Source organism: Aethalodelphis obliquidens, unplaced genomic scaffold (genome assembly GCF_003676395.1).
Source record: "Aethalodelphis obliquidens isolate GAN/ISIS:26980383/991018 unplaced genomic scaffold, ASM367639v1 scaffold6, whole genome shotgun sequence".
Lineage (NCBI taxonomy): Eukaryota > Metazoa > Chordata > Mammalia > Artiodactyla > Delphinidae > Aethalodelphis > Aethalodelphis obliquidens.
This window is the reverse complement of record NW_020837950.1, coordinates 48,690,216-48,715,957: the sequence shown is the minus strand read 5'-3', so window position 1 is coordinate 48,715,957 and position 25,742 is coordinate 48,690,216. Positions and strand designations below refer to the sequence as shown.

General features: G+C 37.1%; 1 protein-coding gene across 3 annotated transcripts in view; it reads right to left on the bottom strand.

The window, feature by feature from the left end:
* ANK2 (ankyrin 2) overlaps positions 1–25,742 on the bottom strand; it is a 570,766-nt gene that overhangs the window by 472,813 nt on the left and 72,211 nt on the right. For all 3 annotated transcript variants that reach the window (XM_027103570.1, XM_027103569.1, XM_027103568.1), the window contains exon 2: positions 15,485–15,545. In XM_027103570.1, the coding sequence (XP_026959371.1) occupies positions 15,485–15,505 (21 nt within the window). In that variant the 5' untranslated portion in view covers positions 15,506–15,545. The remainder of the gene's footprint in view (positions 1–15,484; positions 15,546–25,742) is intronic.

The window sequence follows — 25,742 nt, the reverse complement described above, 5'->3', positions numbered from 1 at the left end:
CCTAAATGTCCATCGACAGATGAATGAAAAAAGATGTGGTGTGTGTGTGTATATATATATATATATATATATATATATATATATACACACACATATATATATGTATATATAATGTAATATTAGCCATCAAAAAGAATGAAATAATGCCATTTGCAAAGCAACATGGATGGACCTAGAGATTATCATACTAAGCGAAGTAAGTCAGAAAGAGAAAGACAAATACCATATGATATCACTTATACGTGGAATCTAAGTATGGTACAAATCAACAATCTATGAAACAAAAACAGACTCACAGATATAGAGAATAGACTTGTGGTTGCCAAGGGGCAGGGAGGGGGGGAAAGAATGTAAATTTGGGATTAACAGATGCAAACTATTATATATAGGATGGATAAAAAACAAGGTCCTACTGTATAGCACAGGGAACTATTCAATATTCTGTAACAAACCATAGTGGAAAAGAATATGAAAACGAATATATATATATATTAACACAACATTGTAAATCAACTATATTTCACTAAAATTTTTACAATTAAAAAATAAAATAAAAAATGCTTCTGCCAATTTTCAATATGGAGCTAAAGCCAGCGGACAATACTGATATGCATATCCCAGTATACTAAGACATTTCTACTAAGCTAGGAAGCGTTCCATTTTAGTCAATCCAAAAGGGCATTTGCATGGAGAAAATGGTAAATATTTACTAAATACAAAGTGTAAGAAGAGAAACTCAATAGTGAGCATATAACACAACACTGTAAAGCAACTATACTCCAATAAAAATTAATTTTAAAAATAGTGAGCATAACTAATGGGGGGGGTCAATTAAAGCAGAGCATGTTGCTACCCCTGATTAGCATTATACAGACTTAAATAATTATGCAGAAATGACGATAAGCAAACACTAATCCCAGTTCCAGAAGTAGCCAATTAAAGAACAGATAGGAACATAGGAAAATAAATTGCCATGAAAAACTTTAACAATTTTTCAAAAACAGAAAATAATTGGCATGAAAGTTAAAGAATTAAAAAATGAGGAATACAAAAAATCAGTTGCAATCCAAAGCCAATAATTCCTTTGGCATGCCAAACAACTTAAACATAAAATGCAAAACACTAAGAAGACAGCAGATAATATCATTAGTATTACTGCCATGCTTTTTTATTTTATTTGTTATAATGTGGCATAATCTTCAGGTTAAAAGATTTTGAGAGAGAATGTAAATAGTATCAATCAGTTTACACCCTACAGAATCCTTTGGGAACAACAGCACGAATAACATTTAAATTATTGTATTTTGCAAACTGTATTCCCTCACATATGTTCCTATGTAGTTATAATGACGGTAGGCTTTGTCAGTAAAACAGGCCTGGGTTCAAATTTAAATACCATTTTTAGCTGTCTAAACTTGAGCAAATTATTTGATCTCTTATAATGCACATTTCTTATAATGCACATTTCAAAAGTGAATATTAATAATGTTCCCTCAAAAATTAATGTGGGGATGCAAAATTACATCCACAAAGTGTCTAGCACATAAAAAGCATCTGGCTCATAAAAGGCCCAAGCCTACTAGTTTGTAGTTACTTACAAAACTAACCATGTCTTACAATAAATTATATGCCTAAGCCAGGTACGTTATAGATAACATTTGAAAAATACTCTTTTAACAGGCAAATGAGACTCTAGTCATTAAAAAATCTCCTATGTCCAGGAAAAAAAAAAAAAAGCTGCTCAAGAAAGAGTCTCAACCCTGTTTAGTGAAGTGTACTGTCTGTTCATGCCACAGTCCAGGGCTGCCCAATCCCACCCACAGCAAAACATAAAAATGACTCTCTTTATCAATTAAATAGTCTTTTATCAAATTGATTTCACTTACTAATGAAATAAAGCAACAAACAAAACTATAAATCTTTAGATGTGAACATGGAAGTGAGGTAGTGAGGATTAAAAGCACTTAGTGGAATGGTTTGAGTAATACTAAGTAGTATTCAGATTAAAAGACACAAGTAGGGGCCTCCCTGGTGGCGCAGTGGTTGAGAATCCTCCTGCCAATGCAGGGGACACAGGTTTGTGCCCCGGTCTGGGAAGATCCCACATGCCGCGGAGCGGCTTAGCCCGTGAGCCATGGCCGCTGAGCCCGTGCGTCTAGAGCCTGTGCTCCACAACGGGAGAGGCCACAACAATGAGAGGCCCGCGTACCGCGAAAAAAAAAAAAAGGCACAAGTGGATTTCAGCCATAAAATATGATGAACTTGTCTTTCAATTAACCATTACTCAGAATTAAGCAAGAATTTTCCGCTTTATAACTGAGGAGTGTTGACCGAATTTAAAAAGTCCCTCAGCTTTGCTGAACAAGGCCAAGATTTTTTAATATGTTTCAATTTATTCTTCAAACAGGAAAAATAGTATTCACTTGGACAACAGATGCCATCATGCTGAAGACAACCACAGAAAACTAGTGTCTAAGGTTAGATGTTTCTGCCATGTCCCTTGGCTACTCCCAGCCAAGTAGCTTACACTCAGTGATGCTGGGTGCAACAAATCTGGGCAGGTGACTTGATCATCTTGGACCCTCCTTAAAGGAAAATCTGATGATGTCACTTTTCTGCTTATGCTCTTTCAGGTACTGTACATAATATGAATAATTAATGCAGAGAAGGGAAATATATTGAATTATGTCTACCCTACCCTCCCGGAGCCCAGAGCATTCTTCAACCACTCTAGATTTGAATCTCTAGAGACTCAATCAATCTCCCAGTCACTCTAGTCCACCGAGCTTGTTTGAGTCTTGGAGTCCTTCTCAAGACTGCTCTAGGCAGCCAATTCCAATCAATCAGAGGTGGCCCATGAAATAAAACCTATTCACCTCCTGAATACATTGCTAATGAGGAGAATGCTCTGACCAGATGACAGTCTGGGCAGCAGTGGCCTCACAGGTAAAGCAGAGTCAGAGAAGAAAGGTGTGGACCGTGCCAGTCCAAGCAAGGGAAGTGATGCACTGGCCCTACGTCATCTGCATCCCTACCCTGCTAGCCACCTAATCCTTTTTATGCAGATGGTATCTTGGGATACTAGGCTGATGCCATTGGAAATTAAATTATATAATTATCTTCCTCTTCCTCTGGCCTCGTGCTTATGTAAAAACCTTCTGTTGGGCTTCCCTGGTGGCGCAGTGGTTGAGAATCTGCCTGCTAATGCAGGGGACACAGGTTCGAGCCCTGGTCTGGGAAGATACCACATGCCGTGGAGCAACTAGGCCCATGAGCCACAACTACTGAGCCTGCGTGTCTGGAGCCTGTGCTCCACAACAAGAGAGGCCGCGACAGTGAGAGGCCCGCGCACCGCGATGAAGAGTGGCCCCCACTTGCCACAACTAGAGAAAGCCCTCGCACAGAAACAAAGACCCAACACAGCCATAAATAAATAAATAAAATTTTTAAAAAAACCTTCTGTTAATATTTGGTTCCCATACAATTTCAGTTGCTTTTAAAGTTAGAATACTATACTCATGTTAGCACTACTATTCAAATGCCTTGAAAATACAGTGGAATCCTGTTTTATACATCACTTTCTGTGAGCTCAGTTAATATGAATTCACCCCTGAGACTGCTCTATTCTTGATGTGCTGACAAACATAGTTTCTGAACCTACAAAGTAAGGATTCAATACAGAACCATGATGGATTCCCCAAGATCTGTGGCATCTTACAACATATCATAACAACCAAACAGCTGGAATTTATTGCTAATGCTACTTCTTTCTCACCAGACCCTCAACATCTAACACATGGAAGATAGGTCCCCTGTGAACTGAGCCCCACCCTTTTTTTTTTCTAATTTTACGTCTCATGTGGTCCTCCAGTTAGTACCAACAGCAGGAGTGCCACCCATGGCAGTGCTGGTGGTGGAGGGTGGAGGATAGGTGCCACCATGAGCATCAAATCAAAGTTATGAAGCAAAATCTAAAATAGGAGAATGAGAAACAACGTTGGAAGCTGGGAGCATCAAAAGCTTGTAGAACTGACCTGGATGTAATATGATATGGGAAGTGGGTTTACATCCAAGAGAGCTATCCATAAAGAGACTTTTTTTTTTTTTTTTTTTTTTTGGCAGTATGCGGGCCTCTCACTGTTGTGGCCTCTCCCGTTGTGGAGCACAGGCTCCGGACGCGCAGGCTCAGTGGCTATGGCTCATGGGCCCAGCTGCTCCACGGCATGTGGGATCCTCCCAGACTAGGGCACGAACCCGTGTCCCCTGCATCGGCAGGCGGACTCTCAACCACTGCGCCACCAGGGAAGCCCCCATAAAGAGACTTTTATGAGTTCTGTTTTCTTGTGGCGTTTGGTGCTTTGGCAGAAAGATGGTAGCTGAAAGCAGCTGTGTGACTCTTGGGCCCTCTACTCAGGCTTGTTTTGTGCACAAGCCCTGAGGACTAGCTATCCTGAATTACTGGTTGTTCTGGAATCGGCATGTTCCACACACCCTTGTGCCTTTGCACATGCTCTTCCTTTTTTCTGAAATACCCACTGTCCTTTACTCAAGACTTCCCTCCTCTCTGCTCCCACAGCATTTTTGGAATTGGAATTTAAGTTGCCCCTGTATATTTCCTTTGTGATTGTAAGTTCCTTAAAAGCAGAGCCCTGTTTAAGTCATCTTAATTCCACTGAAATGCTATAACAGTACTTTATATATAGTAAGGATATATGTAATTTGATCATTGAATTACTCATTAAAATACATTGAATGGAAATCCTGATGCCATTATAATGGTTGAAGATGTTCTCACACATACTCATTTATTCACTTATCTGACAAACGCCTATTGAGGTTTTCGTTTTTTACCTTTTTAGTGTGTCAGACCTTGTGCTAGGAATGGAAGGTACGAAAGTGACTCAGTCTTGACCATTAATGAGAGTACAGTCTTAGCAGAAAGTTGACGTGTTTACTCTCAGTCACATTACTATCCAAATACACTCCAACCTATATTCTTCTTTGACAATTTTAACCTATCCTTTTAAGAAAAGTCTCTTTGGAGACTAATTTTCCTCTCAAACTAATTCATATTCTTGGTAAAGAGTTCTTTAAATCTAGTTTGGCATTTACCATTTATTTGTTTAACCCAATATGATTACTGAGCTCCCATCATGAGCTTCAAGGCACTGAGGATCCTGAGGTTAAGAAAATAGACAAGACTCCGGCTCCAAAAGAGCTTTCTCTAGAAAACACACAAGGAAGTAGAAAGAGAAATAATAACTAGAGAAGAAATCGAAATCTAATTTTTGTAACTCAGTTCTATTCACTAGAAGTCATAGACTTACTGTCTTGGGAAAATCAGAAAATACAGACCCCATATTTAGCCACAACCTTTAGTCTAGATGTATTTTCTAGTAACTATTCAGAAGACCGCAGTCATCGGGACTCAGCCCCAGAAGCACCAGTCATTACCATTAATATGAAGACTGTGTTGCATTAAGCTTTCAAAAATAGTATTCACATCTTCAAATTCACATGTTCCTTCATGTATCCTCAACAGATCTCTCCTCCAACAGAAGAAACATTCTGTTCTTCCTAGACTATCATTTCAACCGTGATTTGGGGATTCGAATGTAAAAACAAACAAACAAACAAAAAAAACAAAAAAAACAGGGGTTGGACTAGTTCTCTAAGGCCCCCAAAAGCTCTAAATTTTAGGAAACAGCAGGTGCTACTCCTTCCCAATCTGAATACACATGTGCTGGGGCCTTTCCCCCATCAGGTTACAGAAATAAAAGTAAGCAGATGTGGAATCAGATTGTAGTTCACATTAGAAACCCTATGCAATCACATCTCATCTTACCCTATGTTAATTCTATCAATGACTGGATGTAATTAAAGTAACACAAATGGATATTTCATTATAATGTTTACATATGAAAGTTATCTATGTATTTAGATACATAGGTTACAGTTTGATTTTGTGATTAAAGGCATGAGTTTTGAAATCAGACAGGTGTGGATTTGAAGCCTAGCTATGCCACAATTGATGTGACCCAAACAAGTCAATAACCACGCTAAGCCTCGGTTTCCACTTCTACAAAATGGGAATAAAAGTCTACCTCAAAGTATGATGCGCCTGGGACTTCCCTGTGGTTAAGACTCTGTGCTTCCCCTGCAGGGGGTGCAGGTTCGATCCCTGGTAGGGGAACTAAGATCCCGCATGCCGTGTAGTGTGGCCAAAAAAAAAAAAAAAGGTATGATGTGCCTGAGGTCCTTAGCATGAAGTAAACACTAAAGATGTCAGCTATTACTGCAATAAAACATTTCCATTGCAAAGAACATAAAACAAGCATCAGTGAAAGTTCCCTAATACAAGAGAACATAAATGCAGAAAAAATATCTTGAAGATGCTATTATATCTAAATTTCATAACAAACTGCCCCATGTTTATAAGACTTGGATCTCTTTTCAAGCTCCACACTATAACTTCTCTATGGTTTCCAAATAAGGCTTTCAAGCTACTGAATAAAAATAGGTACATCTTAAGAGTTTTATGATACATGTCTAACAAATTTACAGACAAGGCCAACATAGATGAAGAGAATAAAGGATATGAAGAGATTTTTTAAACATTTAGAGAATTCAAAGTGTTGAACTCAAATATAGACTCCAAAATCTAACTGGGAAAATTCAAGAACATATCCTTTTTAAAAGGTATTATTAAAAAATTAATCCTGATCTAAAACAATGTTTTAGGAAAATAATTTAAGAGTACAAACTAAAACCTATTTTCAACATTAAAATATTCCATTTAAGGGGCTCATCTGGACTTGACAAAGTAGTCATGATACACTGGAAAGTCTTTCTCATTCTCTCATTCCCACTATCTCTCCTTTCCTTCCTTTTTACCTTTTTTGTTTTTAAAATGGTAGAGATTGTATTCATTTTTTAAAACTTTTATTAAGAATTATTATATTGAGCAAACCTCTTATTCTCTTAGTATCTTAATTACCTTGGCTCAGAAAGTGGGAATGATAATAACCTTACCTATTCAACAGGAAAAGGAGTTACACTGGTCAAAAGAATTTACAATAAGCTTCATTTTGCTATAAAATTGTACTGCAAAAAGATACTGAAGTGCCGATGACAGACATTTTATGTAAATATTTCATATTATATAAATATTTATTATTCAGGCAATATTTAATAGGGCACTATTTGAGTGTTATCAGATAATGTGGATAGTTACAATGGGAAGAACTAGCAACAATAGATGTGAACAACTATGTAAAGTACTCTAACCACAAGCTAATATTAGTTCTACTGTTACATAGGTAACCTGGGCCAACATAACGCATCTTGTTCCAATCCTTTATTGACCTATTATATCAGAAAATTATAGATCTGGAAGAAACGTTAGAGACTTCAGTAAGTATTCAGTTCAGTACATTTTTTCTCTAATATGTTTTCCTAGAGGTAGTCATTATCATGCTCCTGAAGGATACAGACCATATGGAATTTTAATGTAGATTTATAGTAAGTGAAACTGATGGACCCAAACCAAAATTCTACATATGTTATCGGGGTGGGGGGGGGACTCTAATTGCTATTACTTTTCCACTCACTAACAATGGCTAATGATGTATTTTGTAACTCCACCACATACAGTCTTCTCTATCACAGGGATGCTTTTGTGACTCCCCAGTTTCAGTCCTTTTGGAATTAACACTTACAAATAGAAATAACTTTATGTCAGTGCTACTCTCTTGACACCATCCTAACTGTACACTTCCTGCAAAGTTCTCAGCCTAATTATCTCAATAGAACTGCAACGTTTTCTAGTTGTCAGTGTCCCTATTTGACAACAAAAAAGTTCATCTCTTCCTCATCCATAATTTCAAATGATTCTCATAATAATCATGTAAAATAAGCAGATCTATTTACTTTTTTAAATGGTCACACACTCAATAGCAAAGTTAGGACTAATAGTCTTTCCACTATGTTATTCTCTTTAAAATATATACATATTCCCTTAGAAAAATAAATATATATGTGTGTGTGTGTTAATACACACTCATTGAAAAAAGATCCAAACAATACAGAATGTATTTATAAAAATCTCCTATGTCTACTCAGAGTCCTATTTACCAAAGGCAGCCACCATTAACAGTTTAGTGTTCTTCAGATATTTACTATGGCCAGGCACAGAAATAGATTCAATCATAGTATTCTATGCCTTTCTTTACTTTCTTTCTTCTTTTACTTTGGCCATGTTTCCACCTCAGAACATATAAATTTATTCATTTTATTTAAAAAACTCTATCCACCAGTCCCCTCTTAAAAGTGCATGTTCTCTTTAATGTTCCTATTTTAAGCACATTAAATATTATTTCGTAATGCCACAACTGTAACTAAAAAATTCTACAAAATGTGAAAATCAAGGATTTACATTTCAAATAAGTCAGTCCTCTCTACTGTTTGGTATGATTTAATTTTTTTTGATAAAAATACTTAAAATATGTATACTGGAATTTACAACACTTAGGTCCAATTACTTTAAATTGCTACAATAATTTGTTCTGAAAGACCGTCATCCACCCATCTCATATATTTTCATACAAACACATATACTATAAAACACATACTATAATATATGCTAATATTGATATATCATAACATTTTCATATATGCCAATATTTTCTAGGAAATATTCTTTGGAGATAAACTCATCTCTACTCTTTTGTAGCTTGTTTTTCTGTAATGTAAATAATCTGAGTCAGTAAACAGGGTTTGTTTCATACAGATACATAGTTAGAGAAATAATGGCATTGGTTTCATAACGATGAAACTACAGCAATAAGCAGCAAGAAAAAAAAAGATAATGAAAGAGAATTTTTTTAGTTAAAAGGCAAAGAGCAAATAATAAACAAACATCTTCAAATTATAAACCATATGGCTTGGACTACTGTTAATTACGATAAATTATTTAGGGAGCACAAATGGGCATTAAAAGGCTAAATATAGGGTTTTTTTTTTTTGAAAAAGGCTAAATATAGGTTTTTCTTTCAACATTTTTCAAACGTTGCTTCTAAAATCTCTTAGCAGTTAATCATCTTCCAAATATTATCCTCTTTCTAAGGTGAAAAAAACAAAAGATAATTAGTTCCTCTGGAAGTCTCTATGTTTGCCTGATTGTTCTGAGTAGAAATATGCACATTTGCAGATTTGCCAAGTTCAACCCATTTTGCTGGAGAATTCCCAGTGCACTGGATTTTTGCCAAAGAGCTAAGCTAGGTTGTTGAAAGTTCCTTTTTATCCATCTGCAAAATTTCACTCTCCCTCTGCTGGCGGCCATAGACACCCTTTTCAGATTAGGTTTAGATGTGCAATGAAACAAACATTTGTTCCCTTTAAGCTTTACAACAATGCACACTTCAGCATCCCCTTCTTACAAGTATTTTACTTTAGAGCAGCTCTCACTAACTGGCGTTCACCATTCCCTGTGGAGTTGAATAAAGCTTTTCTGTGATAGGCTCTTCCTATAAGATTTGCAACTCTTACCATTATTTGAAGAGTTCAAAAGCACTTCCAAAAGCTGTAAGCATTTTACAATGTTTTCTTTGCACCACTGAACAGCCCCAGCTGATGAAAGCAAAATGAAAAGGGCCAGATGCATGCTGAGAAGGGCATGATCTTTTCTGTGAGATCAGTATTTCCAGCTTCAGTCCACTGATCAGGGTAAGGCCCTGCTTTTCTCATATGCTTTGCCTCTAAGCATGTGGACTCAGACATGGAAATTGCTGTGATTCATATGTTTGTGGAAAAAAAAAAAAGAAAAAGCCTCTCTAACATGCCCAAGAAGAACATACTTACTCTACTGTTACTTTGTTTGCAAAATTTTAAACACTAAAGAATATGGTTGATAAAAATAATTAACACAAATTTTACTGTTGTGCCCCTGATTATATGACCAATACAGTAGCTGTAATAAAGAATTACTAACGTTGCTTGAATTACAAATAATTTATACAAGTTGAATGGAGGGACTGTGGGAGAGGAAGGCAAATTTTGCTTTGAGAAAAGTAAGTAATCAATTAGCTCATTAGAGCTTTGTTTATTTTATCGGATATCAATTCTTTCTACACGGTCTGTGTTGTACGTAGACTGACCACAGAGTGAGGGATTAGTTCCCAAAAAACTTGTCATAGAGTGAACACGTTCCCCCACACCCCCAAATGCTCTTCTTTTCTTTCAGAAAAATCAGTAGTACTTTGGTTTACTGAGTTTTCATTTTCCCCCTCTTTCACAGTGAAGACAGAAAAAGGGTTTTTATGCCTATTGTAAACAGCTTTAACCAAAAACAAAATATAACAAAACAGGAAATAAGATGAAATGAAAAAAGATTCTTATCTTCAGTCACAAGAACTGTGTGTAAAATACAATTACAGTAACACAAGGGTAGTATATCTATTAAATTTAGCTGAGGAGAGAGAGACCAGAAAGCTGCCACTTTGATTTGACGGTTACACTTAAATGGGTTAATATGAACAAATCTAATTCTATCATTATTCCCAATTATATATGTTCTCCAGGAAAAAAAATATTCCAGAAGATACAGAGCTTAAGAGTTTGAATTTTCTAAATTAAAGCAAGTTATGTTATAATTATTGATCAGAACAGAGGGTCAATATTTCATCACTGTAGGAAAGTCTCAAATATTACATTTGATTTACACCAAAAGATAAGAAATTGACACCACTGAAGTATAAAAAAATGTGTTTGACATCACAGACAAACAAAAGTATACGTATTATTAATGATCATTCCCATGCAGGCTATTCTATTCCCTAACATCTGAGAAGTTTATTAGTCTTTGCTATGTTCTCCCAGGAACCCTACACATTTTAAACAAGCCTTAAAAAACCTTTTCAAAACTCAAGATTATAAACTTTATATCTGGCTCACGTGATGTCAAACTTAACCCTTTTAATTGTTCTTATTTCCTTTCATTACTTTCTTCTCCATAACTACAACAAGATTTCACAAAGTAGGAGATACAGATCTTAGTGTGTGATTCAGGGATAAACACCTGAATAGAAGATGTCAGGACACAACCCAGAACTGAGCTCCTTTTCCTTCCCCAGGAAATGAATCTTGGAATGAAAAGACAAAGCTCTCCCCATCAATGGCCAGACTCTCAAACGGGGACATCCTGGGGAGTCCTCAGCCAGCTAGAGTTTTTCCCATCTGACCTCAGTGCTAAAGCTCTTGGTGGCATAAGCCCCAAGTGACCTGAGCCCTGAAGGGACAGTCCTCTAATCACCGTAGTATTTAGAGGAAGGATTGTCTGGAGGCAATGAGAAAGGCAGTAGATTTTAAGGATACAAACCGTCATTGGACTGTCAGAATCACTTCTTCCTCATGGAGCTATTGGAGGTACTTAACTTCCTGGGAAGCACTCTGACATGGAGGACCAGCCCTCTTCTAGCTACGTCTCTAACAGTTTAGGACATTGCCTTCACTTCAGCTACTTCTAGTTCCAGCTGGCTGTTGAATCTGACTTCACTAGGCCACTTTGGTGATGAAATAAAATGATCCGGATCTCAATTTTGACCCCACTACATTTGCTGGTAACTCACTGTGTGAGTTGGACAAATTGCTTAACCTCTAAGAGACTTCATTTCATCGAATATAAAATCAAGTCATAATATTTTCCTCATTCATTTGCTATGACTGTTAAAAATAACTCAAGCAAACAACTTGACATTGTATGTGGCACAAATCATATGTTCAATACTGTCCCATATTAGTTTGACTTTATAACTCTGTTAGCAAGTTCCACATACTCCACTTTAGCTTTCTTTTGACCTTTCCTTATATCTACTTTATCCATGCTCTAGTTTTCAAAAAGGTACTATTATTTTCTTGAAAACATCCAATTCCATGTCTATGGATACTGTCAGTCATAGACAAAGTCATATCCTAACAGAAGAACAACATCTTCGTAACTTATAACAACATACTTTCATGGCTACTCAAGACCAAGGCAGTTAAATCCTCCCTGCCATAGTCCTATGTCCATCCTCTGAGGACAATAAAGAACAGTTCTATTCTTGAACTTAGTAAAGGGGTCCCCGTTTACAAACTTTGGTCATCCTGACCTGCAGAATTAATTAAATTGAGTGCCTGGCTTTTCAAACCTCAGATTTGCAACATAAATAGCAGTGGTTTCTATGGAGTTGCTTTGACCAAATTCAGTATCTATTATATTATCATTAAAATTAACAATATAAGATAATTATACACTTTGGGTCAAAGTAAACAGTAACCTGCCTATTTTATTAGAGAGAGAAAAATTATCTTAAAGCCACAGCTAACTTATGTTAAGAACTTTATATTTTAATGAAATTCAGTAGAGTTGTAACCACCTAGAATTGTAATTTTTAAGCAATGTTTCATGGAGGGTCAATGGTGATGTCTCAGGGGACCTACCCGAAAGTGGGTGAAGAGGAGGGGAAAGAGGTGACCTGAGTAAGTGGGCTCCAGGTTCCCCATGCCTACTGGAACCAGAATAGTTCTCTTTATATCTTTATTTACACCAGATTTTATTATTCAGTGTGGTTTTGCAGCTAAAACAACATCTGAAAGTCCCTCAACTAGAGATCTCTTCAGTTTTATAAAAAGCCCTATACTCTCAAGTAAACAGTCTAAAATATCAAAATGGGAAATAGAAATTTAGAGTTTCTAGTTAAATAAGCATATTAATTCTTATAATTCAAAGTCAACAAACTGAAGTCTTTCATCTTCGGGCCTGTTTAATACTTCCACAGTCTAACTAGACCATCCAAAGGACGCGCACCAGAGTAGGAAGAACATGCCAAACCAATGATGCCTGAGTAGCTTCGGACAGCAGGCGCTCTTCAGTCATGGCAAACAAGATATAAGTTTTGAATTAAAAATAAAAGTCATCTTTTCTTCAAGGTCAAACAGTTTCTTAAATTTTGCCATAAAAATACTGTCATTAGGAGACACACACCAAAAATGAGTACCCGAGAAAAGAATACTCAATATCTTTCTTTTCCCTTTCATCCAAGCCAAATATGTCTGATTTCTGATTTTTAGAAAGAAATATTCATGCATATAGTACACTTATAAACACACATATGTTCATGCAAATTAAGGGAAAACACCACAATTAGATTAATGTCTTCAAATATGGCTCTATTTTAATTCTATGGGAGAAGATCATTATATATTAGGTTTCAATAAATCCTTCAACCACCTAAGGCTTGTCATGGTCTACAATGGTTGACTGAGAATTGTAATCAGACTGGAAGCTTAAATCCACTGGCAAAATTGAGGGAATCGGATGACACAGTCATTAATTCCCAACCATTACAAATTCCCAGTCATTAATACCAACCTAGTCTAACACTGTCCCCAGTGCAAATTTCCTTCTCCCATTCTCCACAAACACCACTTCAAACTCTCCGCATTTCCTCAAATCCCTACTAAGTATTCTGACCACACCCTCTTCTTAGAGAAAATAGAAACCTTTGTTGATACTCCCCTAAACTACCTACCAAGTCTATAACCCTATCTGTGTCTGTACATATCCTACTGCTATTGTCTTAGTTATGTTGAGGAGGATTCCTCCCATCAGCTACGAGTAATCCCCCTTCCTGCACTGAGACTCCATCCCTTCCTTCCTTCTCAGAAATCCATGCCTTTAATCTCTCCCCTTCTCTGCAATATTCCCATTAACACTTAAACATGTTCGAAACTCTGTCATCCCAACATCCCAGTCCAGCTACTGGATTCTCTCCACTTTTACTTACAGACAAAAATTTCACAAGAACTATCTTTTTTGCTAACTTTTTCTCCTAACCTCCTATTTATTCTTCAACCCACGCCAATATGGCATATGCCCCCACCGTTCCAAGAAAACTTCCCTTGCCAAAGTCACTAAGGACCTTTATGTGGAAAAATTCAGTGGGTTTACTGAAGTCTTCATCTTCCTTCACCTGTCAGCAACATTTGACACTCCAGCTCAACTCATCATTCTCTCCTTTTCTTCAGGTATTGGAACTGGTCCTCTATTCTTCATCATACTATAATCTCTACAAAAGTGGTCCCATTGGTTTCCACAGTCTTTGTTACCAACTGTGAGACAATGGTTTCCAAAACCTACCATAGATCTCTGCTCTGAGTTTCTAAGACTCATCTACCTATCCAACTGCCAACTTAGCATTTACACTTGGAAATCTCACTGATATCTCAAGTGAAGCAAATTGTATCATAATATATTCATATAATAATACAGCGTAATATCTGCCCTTCCTAAAAATAGCCCAAGCTAATTAGTGCTCTCTCATTATCAGTATTAATAAAGTTGCCTAATTCTCATTTGACATTCAAAAAATAGCCACAAAATAGAGAAAATTCATGCTACTTAAATGGTCATCATTGGAAGAGTATAAACTTTTTGGTGTAAAGTTATTTCCTTAATTTTTTTTTTAACTTCTCTTCAAATTAAGCCTCTTCATAGCACCTGCCCTGAGTTCTTATAAGCCCCTTCAGCAAGATTAGAATTTTTTTAATTGTGGTTTTATACAGACAAGTTGAGTTCTTCTCTTTTACTATTCTCATATATCTTCTATTCATTGGAATGAATTTTTAATTTAGTATAAAGGGACAATACATGCTTCATTACATCTAAATGTCACTGGTCTTTTGCATAATTGTCAATGGTAGTGGAGTCACACAGCTCATCTAATAGCTCATAGTGCAATTATCTCCCTCTCAACCAGATGTCATGGTTTCTATAATATTTTAAAGATTCCTTCTTGAAAATAAAGAGGTTCTTCTAGATAAGTTTCATAACTTCAAAAAGGAATCATATTTCCCCAAATCATGCATGTGACAGATATCCAAGATCTCTATATTCTATTATTTAAGTGTAACGTTTCCTTCTTCCCTCCCTCCCTTTTATTTAAATTTTTTTCATATAAAAAGAATCTGGCAAATTCTCCACACTGATGCAATCCATTTGAATTATCCAAAATCAAATTGCCTTATTGACAAGCTTAGAGCAATCAATTTTATGAGTGATTCTAAAGATAATTTTTTGATCACAGGAAACAAACCATAAGCCCTTGGAGAAAACATACAGCTTTGATGCACAAATCTCAATGTGTTCACTTTGTTGCATCTAATTTCTTTCCCCCACCTCCCTCATTCCACCAATGAATATGTTGACAAAGTGATCAATTTATTTATCTTTCTAGTCCCAAATAATACAATAATTTCCTAGACTCAGAAAGAAAAGTCCTATCATACAGGTATTACATTTCTCATAATTAAAATATTATCAAAACTATAACATCTTTAAATCTGTTTACACAAAAAATTATTTTTACCAAAATAGAACTTATACAGTCCAACCTCTGTGTCTTTTTATAGTGCTCCTTCTACAGTAATATTAAAATACCAAAAGTACCTTTTGCAACATGGTTGTCATTTGAAATATCAGTTCTTCATGTCCCCGTTCAGTTACTTACCTAAAAGAACAAAAAAGAAAACATAAGTCTGAAATAATTTCAAATTATCTTTAAGAACAGCTTTTACATTTCTAATAAAAATAGGTTTGTAGTAGGCACTGATAAACTTGTTAATAAGAAAACTGTCACTGTATTATAAATGTGAAAGAGCAACCGAAAACATGTAAATCTTTCAAGAACTCAGAAAAGTAGGCAAAACAGAGTAGATGAAGATGGAAAAATAGCGTGTATAACAGGAACAGATTTAAGAAATTATGAAAATGTTTATCTAATCATAAGGAACTTTAAGCAACATTAGTAGATTTGAGATGGTCAAGATAATTGAGAACAAGATTAAATTCTGTGTTCATACTTCAGAATTATTTTTTATGGGTTCAAGTTTCGCATGACAAACATCATCAAGCCAACACACTTTGGTTGATGCTTTAGTCATAGTCTATAAAAGTTTACATAATCTACATTAAAACTTTTATTGTTAAAACATTACAAAAACAGTAAGATCATTTTAGGAACAACAAAAATCATTCTTATTCCACTATCTGAATTCGACAAATATATTTATTCATGTTCTTTCTCTTTTAAATCTATGAATATGAATATGTACTCATTTAAACAGGTGAACATACACCGAGCACGAATGTGAGTATGTTCTCCTTTAAACCTGGCATATATAATACATTATAATTACAAAACATTGTATTCCTTTTTGACCTATTATTTATACTTATTTTTCCATGTGTCTGTCTACTGTTCATACATGTCATTTTAACATCTGCAAGTTTGTGCTGTTTCATAATTTACTTAGCCATTATCTTTTTAATGACATTTAAATTATTGTCAAATTTCTATAAATAATAATTCAAGTATATGTGTATACATATCCTTTTTATCTCTTTTCACTTCCACTTATCCTTAGTCCTAACTTTTGCTGATTTACAAGTGTCCCTACATCTGGTAGGATACATCCTTCCTCATTGTGGTTCCAGAATATACTTTCATATTCATGCCTATGTCTTTTCCAATTGAAGCTTAGTATCAATTTGTTGAGAGTTTAATTCCTTAAAGTCCAACGAGGCTCATTAGGATTACATTCAGTCGATAAACAGACTTGATAAGAACTGACATCTTAACAACCATTTGTCATCTTATCCATCCCTTATTCAAACCTCCCTTTTCATCTCCTAAAAAAGTATTCAGTTTTCTTTGCATAATCCATGCATATCCTTTGCTAAATTCATTAAGAAGTACTTCAAAATTTTTCTTGCAGTTGTCAAAAGGAACTTCTTTCTAATTGTATTTTCTCTCTGATATACATTACTACTATTAATTCCTATACTTTTATTTTGTGTTTATTCTCCTTAGAACGTTTATAGCCTCTTAAGTTTTTGACATTTCTCTAATTACATCACAATTTTTAAAAACTATAAGGAAAATTCACAAAGTCTTCCTGAGTATTCCCTTTATAGAAGTTAAAATAATTAGACAGACTATGATATTCAGAACAATCTGTAGTTAATGACAGTGAGGACGATTAAGATGACTTAGCCTCATTTCAAAAGCAGGCTTTGATTTTAATGCGTTCGTCCATTTAGAAACTATGCTGCCTCATACATAATGTTCGAACATTTTACACGTTTGCATGAGGAGCCTGTAAGTACCAACCTAAATAGTTTTCCTGAACAGATTTTCAGAGAAAACTTACTACACAATTATATCCTTTGACTTTTCTTAGGAAGCTATTATAAGTGCATTTGCATCTTATGGGAGAAAAGGCCAAAGGATGTGAACTGCAGTTTAACAGCAAGAGGCCTGGCTTTGGGATCATATTGGCCTGGCCTCAAGGCCTGACTCTGCCACTGGTAACAACAGGCCCTGCACAAATGGCTTACTCTGAGCCTGAGTTCTCCTCCTGAAATGAGGTTACTTGGAGGCTTGGAGATAGTAGGTAGAATGCACCTGGCATAAATTTGGCACTCAAAAATTGGTAGGTATCATCATTCATCGACAGAAGGCCAGGTCTAGACCTCATCCTAAGCATTTTCCATATGTTTATTCATTTAATTTCACAATAGCCATGTGAAATACTATGCACATTTAGTCCAGGAGGAATGAGTTCAGAGTCTATATTGCACAAATTTACGGTAATACTCAACACTGATCCAGGATTCTAACCATTGTTTCTCTGATCCTAAGTCAATGTCCTCTCCACTATGACATCCTATCTTCAGTTTTCATTACTTTTCCCTACTAAGATCTGGGATTTCATAATATTCTACAGATTTCCTTTTAATTTGAAATGATTGGAAAAGAGCCTTTTCTAATTTATTTTAAAATCCAGTGACTATCGCCTATAATCTTGAAACCGTCATTAAAATCCATTTATCATCTATCTGACTCAAAATAACCTTTTCCAACATTATCACTACTTCCCTTTACTCGTCCTACAACAAGACCAAATTCCTTGATTTTCCCCTTTACATATATACAAAATTTTATCTAATTTTCCTGTCTCCATACTTTACCTCAAGGTAGTTCGTCTTTTAAAAATTTATTATATATTTATTTATTATGCTGGTTATTTTCTAGGCACCCCTGAGCTCCCATCTGTTCATTTTTCTTCTCTGCCCTGTTCTCATCCTGTGAGGTTGACCCCTACCCTGTGTCACACAAACTCTCTTGCCCACTGGCATCCATTTGTGTTTGCTCAGTTGAATGCACCAGCAACAGATCCCAAAATAGAATCGGAGAGAGATTAACGTATGTATTCTTCATATTCCCTCCCTGCTTTGACATCCAGGCAGTAGCTGCATTCCTCTAGCACCATAGCTTCCATCAGACGTTCCCTCATCTACATTCTAGTAAGCACGCTTCCTCCACCTCTTTCAGATCTAGCCTAAGAGTGATGGTGGTTGCCCCATGGTCCCTCACCACCCCTTGATGGTTCCCTTAACCTGACTCACTTCTCTTTAAACTACCTCTTTATTAAAGTCTCTTCAAGAATCCTGGCTGAATGTTTCATCTATTCCTTCTCATTAAAAAAAAAAAAAAAAGGAAGCATATAAAGTACAAAGAAGAATATTCTATATATAAAGCATATAAAAGTAAAGAGAAAGGTGTTCTTGGAATAACCAGGCTTAACAAGAAACACACTACTTCCAGAATCACTTTATATACATACATATAGTTACCGTCTTAAATATTATAGAGTATTGTTATTATATAACATTGATTTTTTTGCCCTCATGGTCCTTAACCATGCCAAAATATAAAAACTCACCTCATCTGTTTAAATTTTCTTAGCATTCCACAAAAAATGCATATACCATATACTTATTTAATCAAAGAAAGACATGCTTTCTATTACACAATATCTAAAATCAGTCTAAAATCTCCTTAGTTTTAATTTATATCTTCAAGGGTTACATTCATAATTCTTACATGAAAGAAATTGAGGGATGATGTCTACTTTCAGAGTCAGTCTCAAATTCATACAAAAGCATTGGTTGAAATTGCTGTTCAAGGAATGTTAAGCTGGACAGGCATCTCTTGTCCCAGTTAAATTGCAATGAAAAAAACTAAGAGATGAGAAGTGCCTGTGTCCTATTTTTTCTTCTTCCTTCTATAACTACCATTTATTAAACACAATATGTCTCTCTGTTTATATTATCTATTTATTCTTCATGACATGTAAGACAGGAATTACTAAGTCCCCTTCACAGATGAAAAAAGGTTAAGTAATGTGCCTAGGCTCTAAGTGCTGAAGCCTGGAGCTGTCCACCTCCAAAGTCATCTTTTTTTTTTTCTTTTAGTCTTCTTTTTCATTATATCTTGCTGCCTCCTCTAAAAGATTTGATTTATTTACATTTTACTTGATATCAGGAGATTACCAACTTTTTCATGCCAAAGTCTTATTATATTATATCAGGTTTTGCTAAATGCTCATCATATTTTATCACAATATATCATATTTTCATAAGATGTGATTTGGCCTATGATATCATTAGGCCATTAAGATATTATAAAACAAAAAAATATTGTAAAACAAATATTGTAATGTTTCCATTTTATTTTCTCTTTCTCTTCAAGGCATATTAGAACTCTTAACAGTCTGAGAGTCGAGTTATAAATAGTTATGAAAATATGAAGGACCCAAGTACTAAAGAGTTAGTGATGTCCCAGTGGCTTGGAGCCCCTAGACCAGTGTCCCTGGGCCAATTACAACAGACCAATCACTAAGGGTGCTTTTATTTTTTAAATCACAGAGTCTTGAGCCTCACTCCAGTATAATTTTTTGACTTTACACTTTTTACAACTTCTGCATATTCAAGTTTGAGAGAACAAGGCAAGAATCATTGCTTTATTTCAGAGATCCCAGGACCAGCAGTATATCAGCATCACCTAGAAACCTATTAGAGATGCAAAATCTTGGGCCCTACGCCAGACCTTCTGAATTAGAAATTCAGGAAATGGGCCCAATAATATGCGTTTTAGCAAGCCTTCCAAGTGATTCTGATACAAGTGAAAGTTTGAAGACCACTGCCCTATGTGAAGCAATTTCCTGGCTCCTGTGTCCTATTTGCATTCTCTTATTATGGGACTATTCTAGAGCCACTATGGAGCCAAGGCATTGTCACTCTTCACTTTCCCAGGAGGCTCTTTGAAGTCCCAAAAAGAGACCTCTCTTGTACACACATTATCAAATGCTTGCCACTTCTCTTTCCCTGCCCTTATCTATTTGACCTACCCTATGTCTAGATTAAAAGATTAAAGTTTCAACAGATGCAGTGTCCACACTCACATAATCTTATTAGGAGTTACCAAAATCAAAAAGGTATTCAGACACTTAAAACAGAATCGTCATTTCAAATTCCTTCAGAATCACATATGTAACCATAGAGATCACATAGTTTGCATAATACCATTTAGAAAAAGTCTTCCCCTAGTCCACTTTTTCTCTGGTGAACAATCCTCTCTGTGCCTTAGCACCAATTTAGAAAGTACAACATTTAAGCATTCATAAGGTGTTTCCATGGAAAAGGCCAATCAAATTGAAAGAAGAAAACATCGCCTCCAGGTGTCAAAAGAATAAAGCAAGTTCACAAATACCTTGTCCAATTAAAGTTCAAGGCAAATAGGCAATAACATCTCAGAACAGTAATTATGGATGGAGTTGCCTTCCAGCTCTCATATTCATGAATGCACTCACAGGGACCTGATTCAACACCTCACGCAACAATGCGGAACACAATAGGAAAATCAGTGTTGTACACCACACGCTGAGCAAAGTGTTTCATCTGACACTTAGAACTGGTTGCACTCAACTACTTTTAATTTTAGTCCCAGTTTCAAGAGACTGCCACTGACACAGAGCTACTACGTGAAGTCCTTGCATCCAGCTCCCATCAGGCTGTTCTGTCGAGCCTTTGAATACTTTGAGCTCCACTGACAGAACACACATTATTTCCTTTTGAAACTGAAAACCAGGGCCTGGGCATTTGCATACGCATTTATTCTTCTCCAAGAGAATTGAGAGCAATTTACGTGATCTCCTCTTCACTGTGAGCCTGTAACTCTCCTCTCTTAATGAGGCAGTGTCTTGTGCTTAGCTTGGTTTAAAATGCACTTTTTTGGCCTCCTTCAGATCCACAATTCAACTGGATTCTCCTGGCCTCTGACTGTGAATAGCTTCCTGTGGTGAAATATAACACACCTCTGATTTTTCTTCCTTCAAGGCAGAGTGTTTTGCTTTGAGGTTGGCAAGGAAACAACTCGGAAAACCATTTGCAACGAATAAAATATTAACAAGACAGAATCTCTCAACATCAGTTTCTCAACATCTCTCTTTCCTGCCTAAACTTAATAGAAAACCCCATATAAAGAAAAAGACTCACTAATTTAATCATTTAGCCTAATTTTAACTCCTTATATAGGAATAATAGCTACAGTTGTTTTCCCTTCATGTACTAGTCATTTTTCACAGTGTATGTTCCTGTTCATACCTTATAGCTGTCCAGTCACAACTGACTACTAAAAACAATATCTGGACAAGTGGATCAATATTTAGATGACTATGTAGGAGCCCCAGGGGCTAAAAGTGGTAGGTCAGAAACCTAAAAAAAAATGACTGCCCACAAAATGACACGCAGTATCAACAGTGTACAAGGAATTATTTAAAGGCCTTTCAGTCAAGTTAGAGATGATATAATTAAACAAAGTAAAATAATTAATAATAAACTATCACTTATAGAATGCTTCCAAGTACCAAAAATTGCACTGACTACTTTACACACATTACCTCAATTACTATTCAAAACAGCCTCATGGGACTTCTCTGGTGGCGCACTGGATAAGGACTCAATGCTCCCAGTGCTGGGGGCCTGGGTTCGATTCCTGATCAGGGAACTAGATCCCACATGCATGCCACACTGGGAGTGCACATGCCGCAATTAAGGAGCTGGCAAGCCGCAACTAAGGAGCCCACAAGCCACAACGAAGGAACCTGTCTGCCACAACTAAGACTCTGTGCAACCAAATAAATAAATATTGAAAAAAGAAAGAACAGCCCCATGAAAATCATCCTGTATTTATATTCTAAGACAAGGAGAGTGAGACTCTGAGAAATAAAGGGACTTGCCGCAAGACCCTATTACTAATAAGTGACTGGACTGAAAATCAGATCCAGGGCTTTCTGGTTTATAAAGTCTAGGTCTTAGTCACAGCTGGTTGTATAAATGAAGGCAAGGGGCTTCCTGGTGGCACAGTGGTTGAGAGTCCGCCTGCCGATGCAGGGGATGCGGGTTCGTGCCCCGGTCCGGGAGGATCTCACATGCCGCAGAGAGGCTGGGCCCGTGAGCCATGGCTGCTGAGCCTGCGCGTCCGGAGCCTGTGCTCCGCAACGGGAGAGGCCACAACAGTGAGAGGCCCGCGTACTGCAAAAAAAAAAAAAAAAAAGAAGGCAAGGTAAACTAAGTGGCACATTGGTGGACTGGGCATTAAATGGCTTGGTGGTGTGTGATCTTAACTGAGGTGATGAAACTTGTGCTGAGCTTTGAAATAGATAAGAAGAGAGAATACAGGGCTTCCCTGGTGGCACAGTGATTAAGAATCCACCTGTCGATGTAGGGGACACGGGTTCCAGCCCTGGTCTGGGAAGATTCCACATGCTGTGGAGCAACTAAGCCCGTGCGCCACAACTGTTGAGCCTGTGCTCTAGAGCCCGCGAGTCACAACTACTGAGCCCGCGCGCCTAGAGCCCATGCTCCACAAAAAGAGAAGCCACCGCAATGAGAAGCCTGCGCACCGCAACAAAGAGTAGTCCCCGCTCACCACAAATAGAGAAAGCCTGCGCGCAGCAATGAAGACCCAATGCAGCCATGAAGACCTAATGCAGCCAAAAATAAATTAAAATAAATTGAAATTAAAAAAAAAAGAGAGAATAGGAAAAGAAATTGGAGGGAAGGAGAGGGAAGGGAAGAGAATGACCCAAAGAAGAATGTAAGATGCATTACTATTGGCCTAATGTAAAGATACAGAGCAGATACTCAAGGTAAGCTCAAAAGACCAGTCTGGCTGCAGTAGAGTTAACAAAACACAAAGATAAAATTGAAAACATAAGTTAAGGTCAGACTTCAAGGTCTTAAGTATCAAGCTAGGCAGTTTGACCTTTACTGACAGAGTATGAGTCATACTTTAGGTTTTTCGGTAAGGAAATGTCATGATCAAAACAGAGTTTTGTTTCGTTTTGTTTTGTTTTTTTGAGGTACGCGGGCCTCTCACTGTTGTGGCCTCTCCCGTTGCGGAGCACAGGCTCCGGACGCGCAGGCTCAGCGGTCATGGTTCACGGGCCCAGCCGCTCCGCAGCATGTGGGATCTTCCCGGACCGGGGCACGAACCCGTGTCCCCTGCAGTGGCAGGCAGACTCTCAACCACTGCGCCACCAGGGAAGCCCCAAAACGGAGTTTTAAGAAGATTCATCTAGTGAGTAGGCAGGCAGCTTGGATAGGAGTTAGAGAGAAATAACTGCAATGGAAATAATGCTCTAATAAGGACCTGATGCCTGCGAAACACTTCAAGTCTTCATATCTTAGCTCCAAAATGACAAATCTGCATCAGTTAAATCTTCTGGACTTACTGCTGAACTTCCTTTCCTCCCTTCCAGGTCAAATCTAGTGCTATCATCTGCAGAGGCTCCAGCCACCAGAATGCAAGCTCCATGAGGTAGGGATTGCTGATGCTGTTTTAACTGTTGAAACTCTGTGCCTACAACAGAGCTTAACACTGAGGAGGCACTCAGTAAGTACTTATTGAATGAATGAACACATGAACCAAAATGCTCGATCATGAAAATGGCTAATTCTAGGCCTAATGTTATTAAATGTTTAAGTAGAACAGAGAAAAAGTGAAGCAGAAATAAACTTTTTATGCAGACCATCATTTACCCATCTTTGACATAAATCACACCCCCCTATAAGTGAAGATTAAACAAGGCCTCACTATAACCGAATGCAATGTACGGGTCTTGTTTGGGTTCTGATTTGAACAAATCAACTGTAAAAAAAAAAAAAAACAGGTTTGAGACAACCAGGAAAATATGAAGATTAGATATTTGGTATTAAGTTATATGAATGAGGTGTGATAATGGCATGGTGGGAAAAAACGGAACTTACTAGGTAGAGGCATAATGAAATATTTACAAGTAAAATGACACAGTGGGGCTTCCCTGGTGGCACAGTGGTTAAGAATCCGCCTGCCAATGCAGGGGACACAGGTTCAAGCCCTGGGCCGGGAAGATCCCACATGCCACGGAGCGGCTGTGCCCGTGAGCTATGGCCGCTGAGGCTGCGCGTCTGGAGCCTGTGCTCCGCAACGGGAGAGGCCACAACAGTGAGAGGCCAGCGTACCACAAAAAAAAAAAAAAAAAGAAAGAAAGAAAGTAGTAGAATTCTCACATTACTTATAATTTACTTTTAATATTAATAAAATAGCTACCTCTATTAGGTGCCTACTTTGTACCCAATTCTGTAAAGAAAATCATGTTTTTGATCCTGTCATCTGTGCTAATGGCTAAGAAAATGGTGTTGGTATATGTGGGCCAGAGGAGGAAAAATGCAATTGTACAATACCTGTATGCACAAAGCAGTAATAATGTAAATACTCATTGACAAAAGGAGAAAAAAGTTTATGGAGAAATATATAAATAACTAGTATAAAAGTCATTTTGGACAACACTAAAAATTATGTAAATACACATTAATCTATACAATGGGTTTATTTAAAGGGAACTCCTTTTGCTAAACTCACATATGTGGTATTTAGAATTCAAATGCTACAAAGTATATCTAATTATAAGGTCACATCTGTATTCTGTTAAGGAAGTTATTTTCCTAACTTTCACTAATATTAACATATGTGACAGGATATTTAAGTAACTACATACCTGAATTATTCTTCATAATACTTCTTTCACTCAATTTTAAATAAGAATAACAAGCCTGAGCCCACAGGAAAAGCTTCACAACCCCATCAACCTGGATAGAGTCAGGCTAGAAAGATGCAGACGAGGGTTAGGAAATGCCTTTTCCTTCCTTCCCTGAGCAAGGTGTTCCAAAATGCTGAGAGTACCCCTGGATGATAACTTCTTTAAATGGCTCTCAGACCAGAATGAAATATTTAAGTCGACAGTCATGATCAACAGGGCAGTGATTCCTTCCTGGGGCTGACACTTCCCAGAGAAAAAGATCATCTTCTGTTTCTTCCTTTTTATATGGCTCACGGGCCCAGCCGCTCCGCGGCATGTGGGATGTTCCCGGACAGGGGCACGAACCCGTGTCCCCTGTATCGGCAGGCGGACTCTCAACCACTGCGCCACCAGGGAAGCCCTGTTTCCTTCCTTTTTATCTCCTGGTATGTCAACTACACACACACACAAGATTTATCTCTCTTGGTGAGTGGTCTCGGTAAATGACTATTCCATTTGTTTCCATTATGCTGAAGGCCCTTTCCTCATGCTATTTTCCAAATTAATTTCCAAATCTAGAACTCTTATTTGAAGAAATAGTCAACACAGGTTTAAAACTAGTTTGCTTCCTTGGAGAAATCTGACAAACACTATTTCAGTCAGGCAACCAAGATTCACATCAACAGTGATAAATCATATTGAAGGTACTACCTTTGATCAGATGTGATGAGAACAGCACT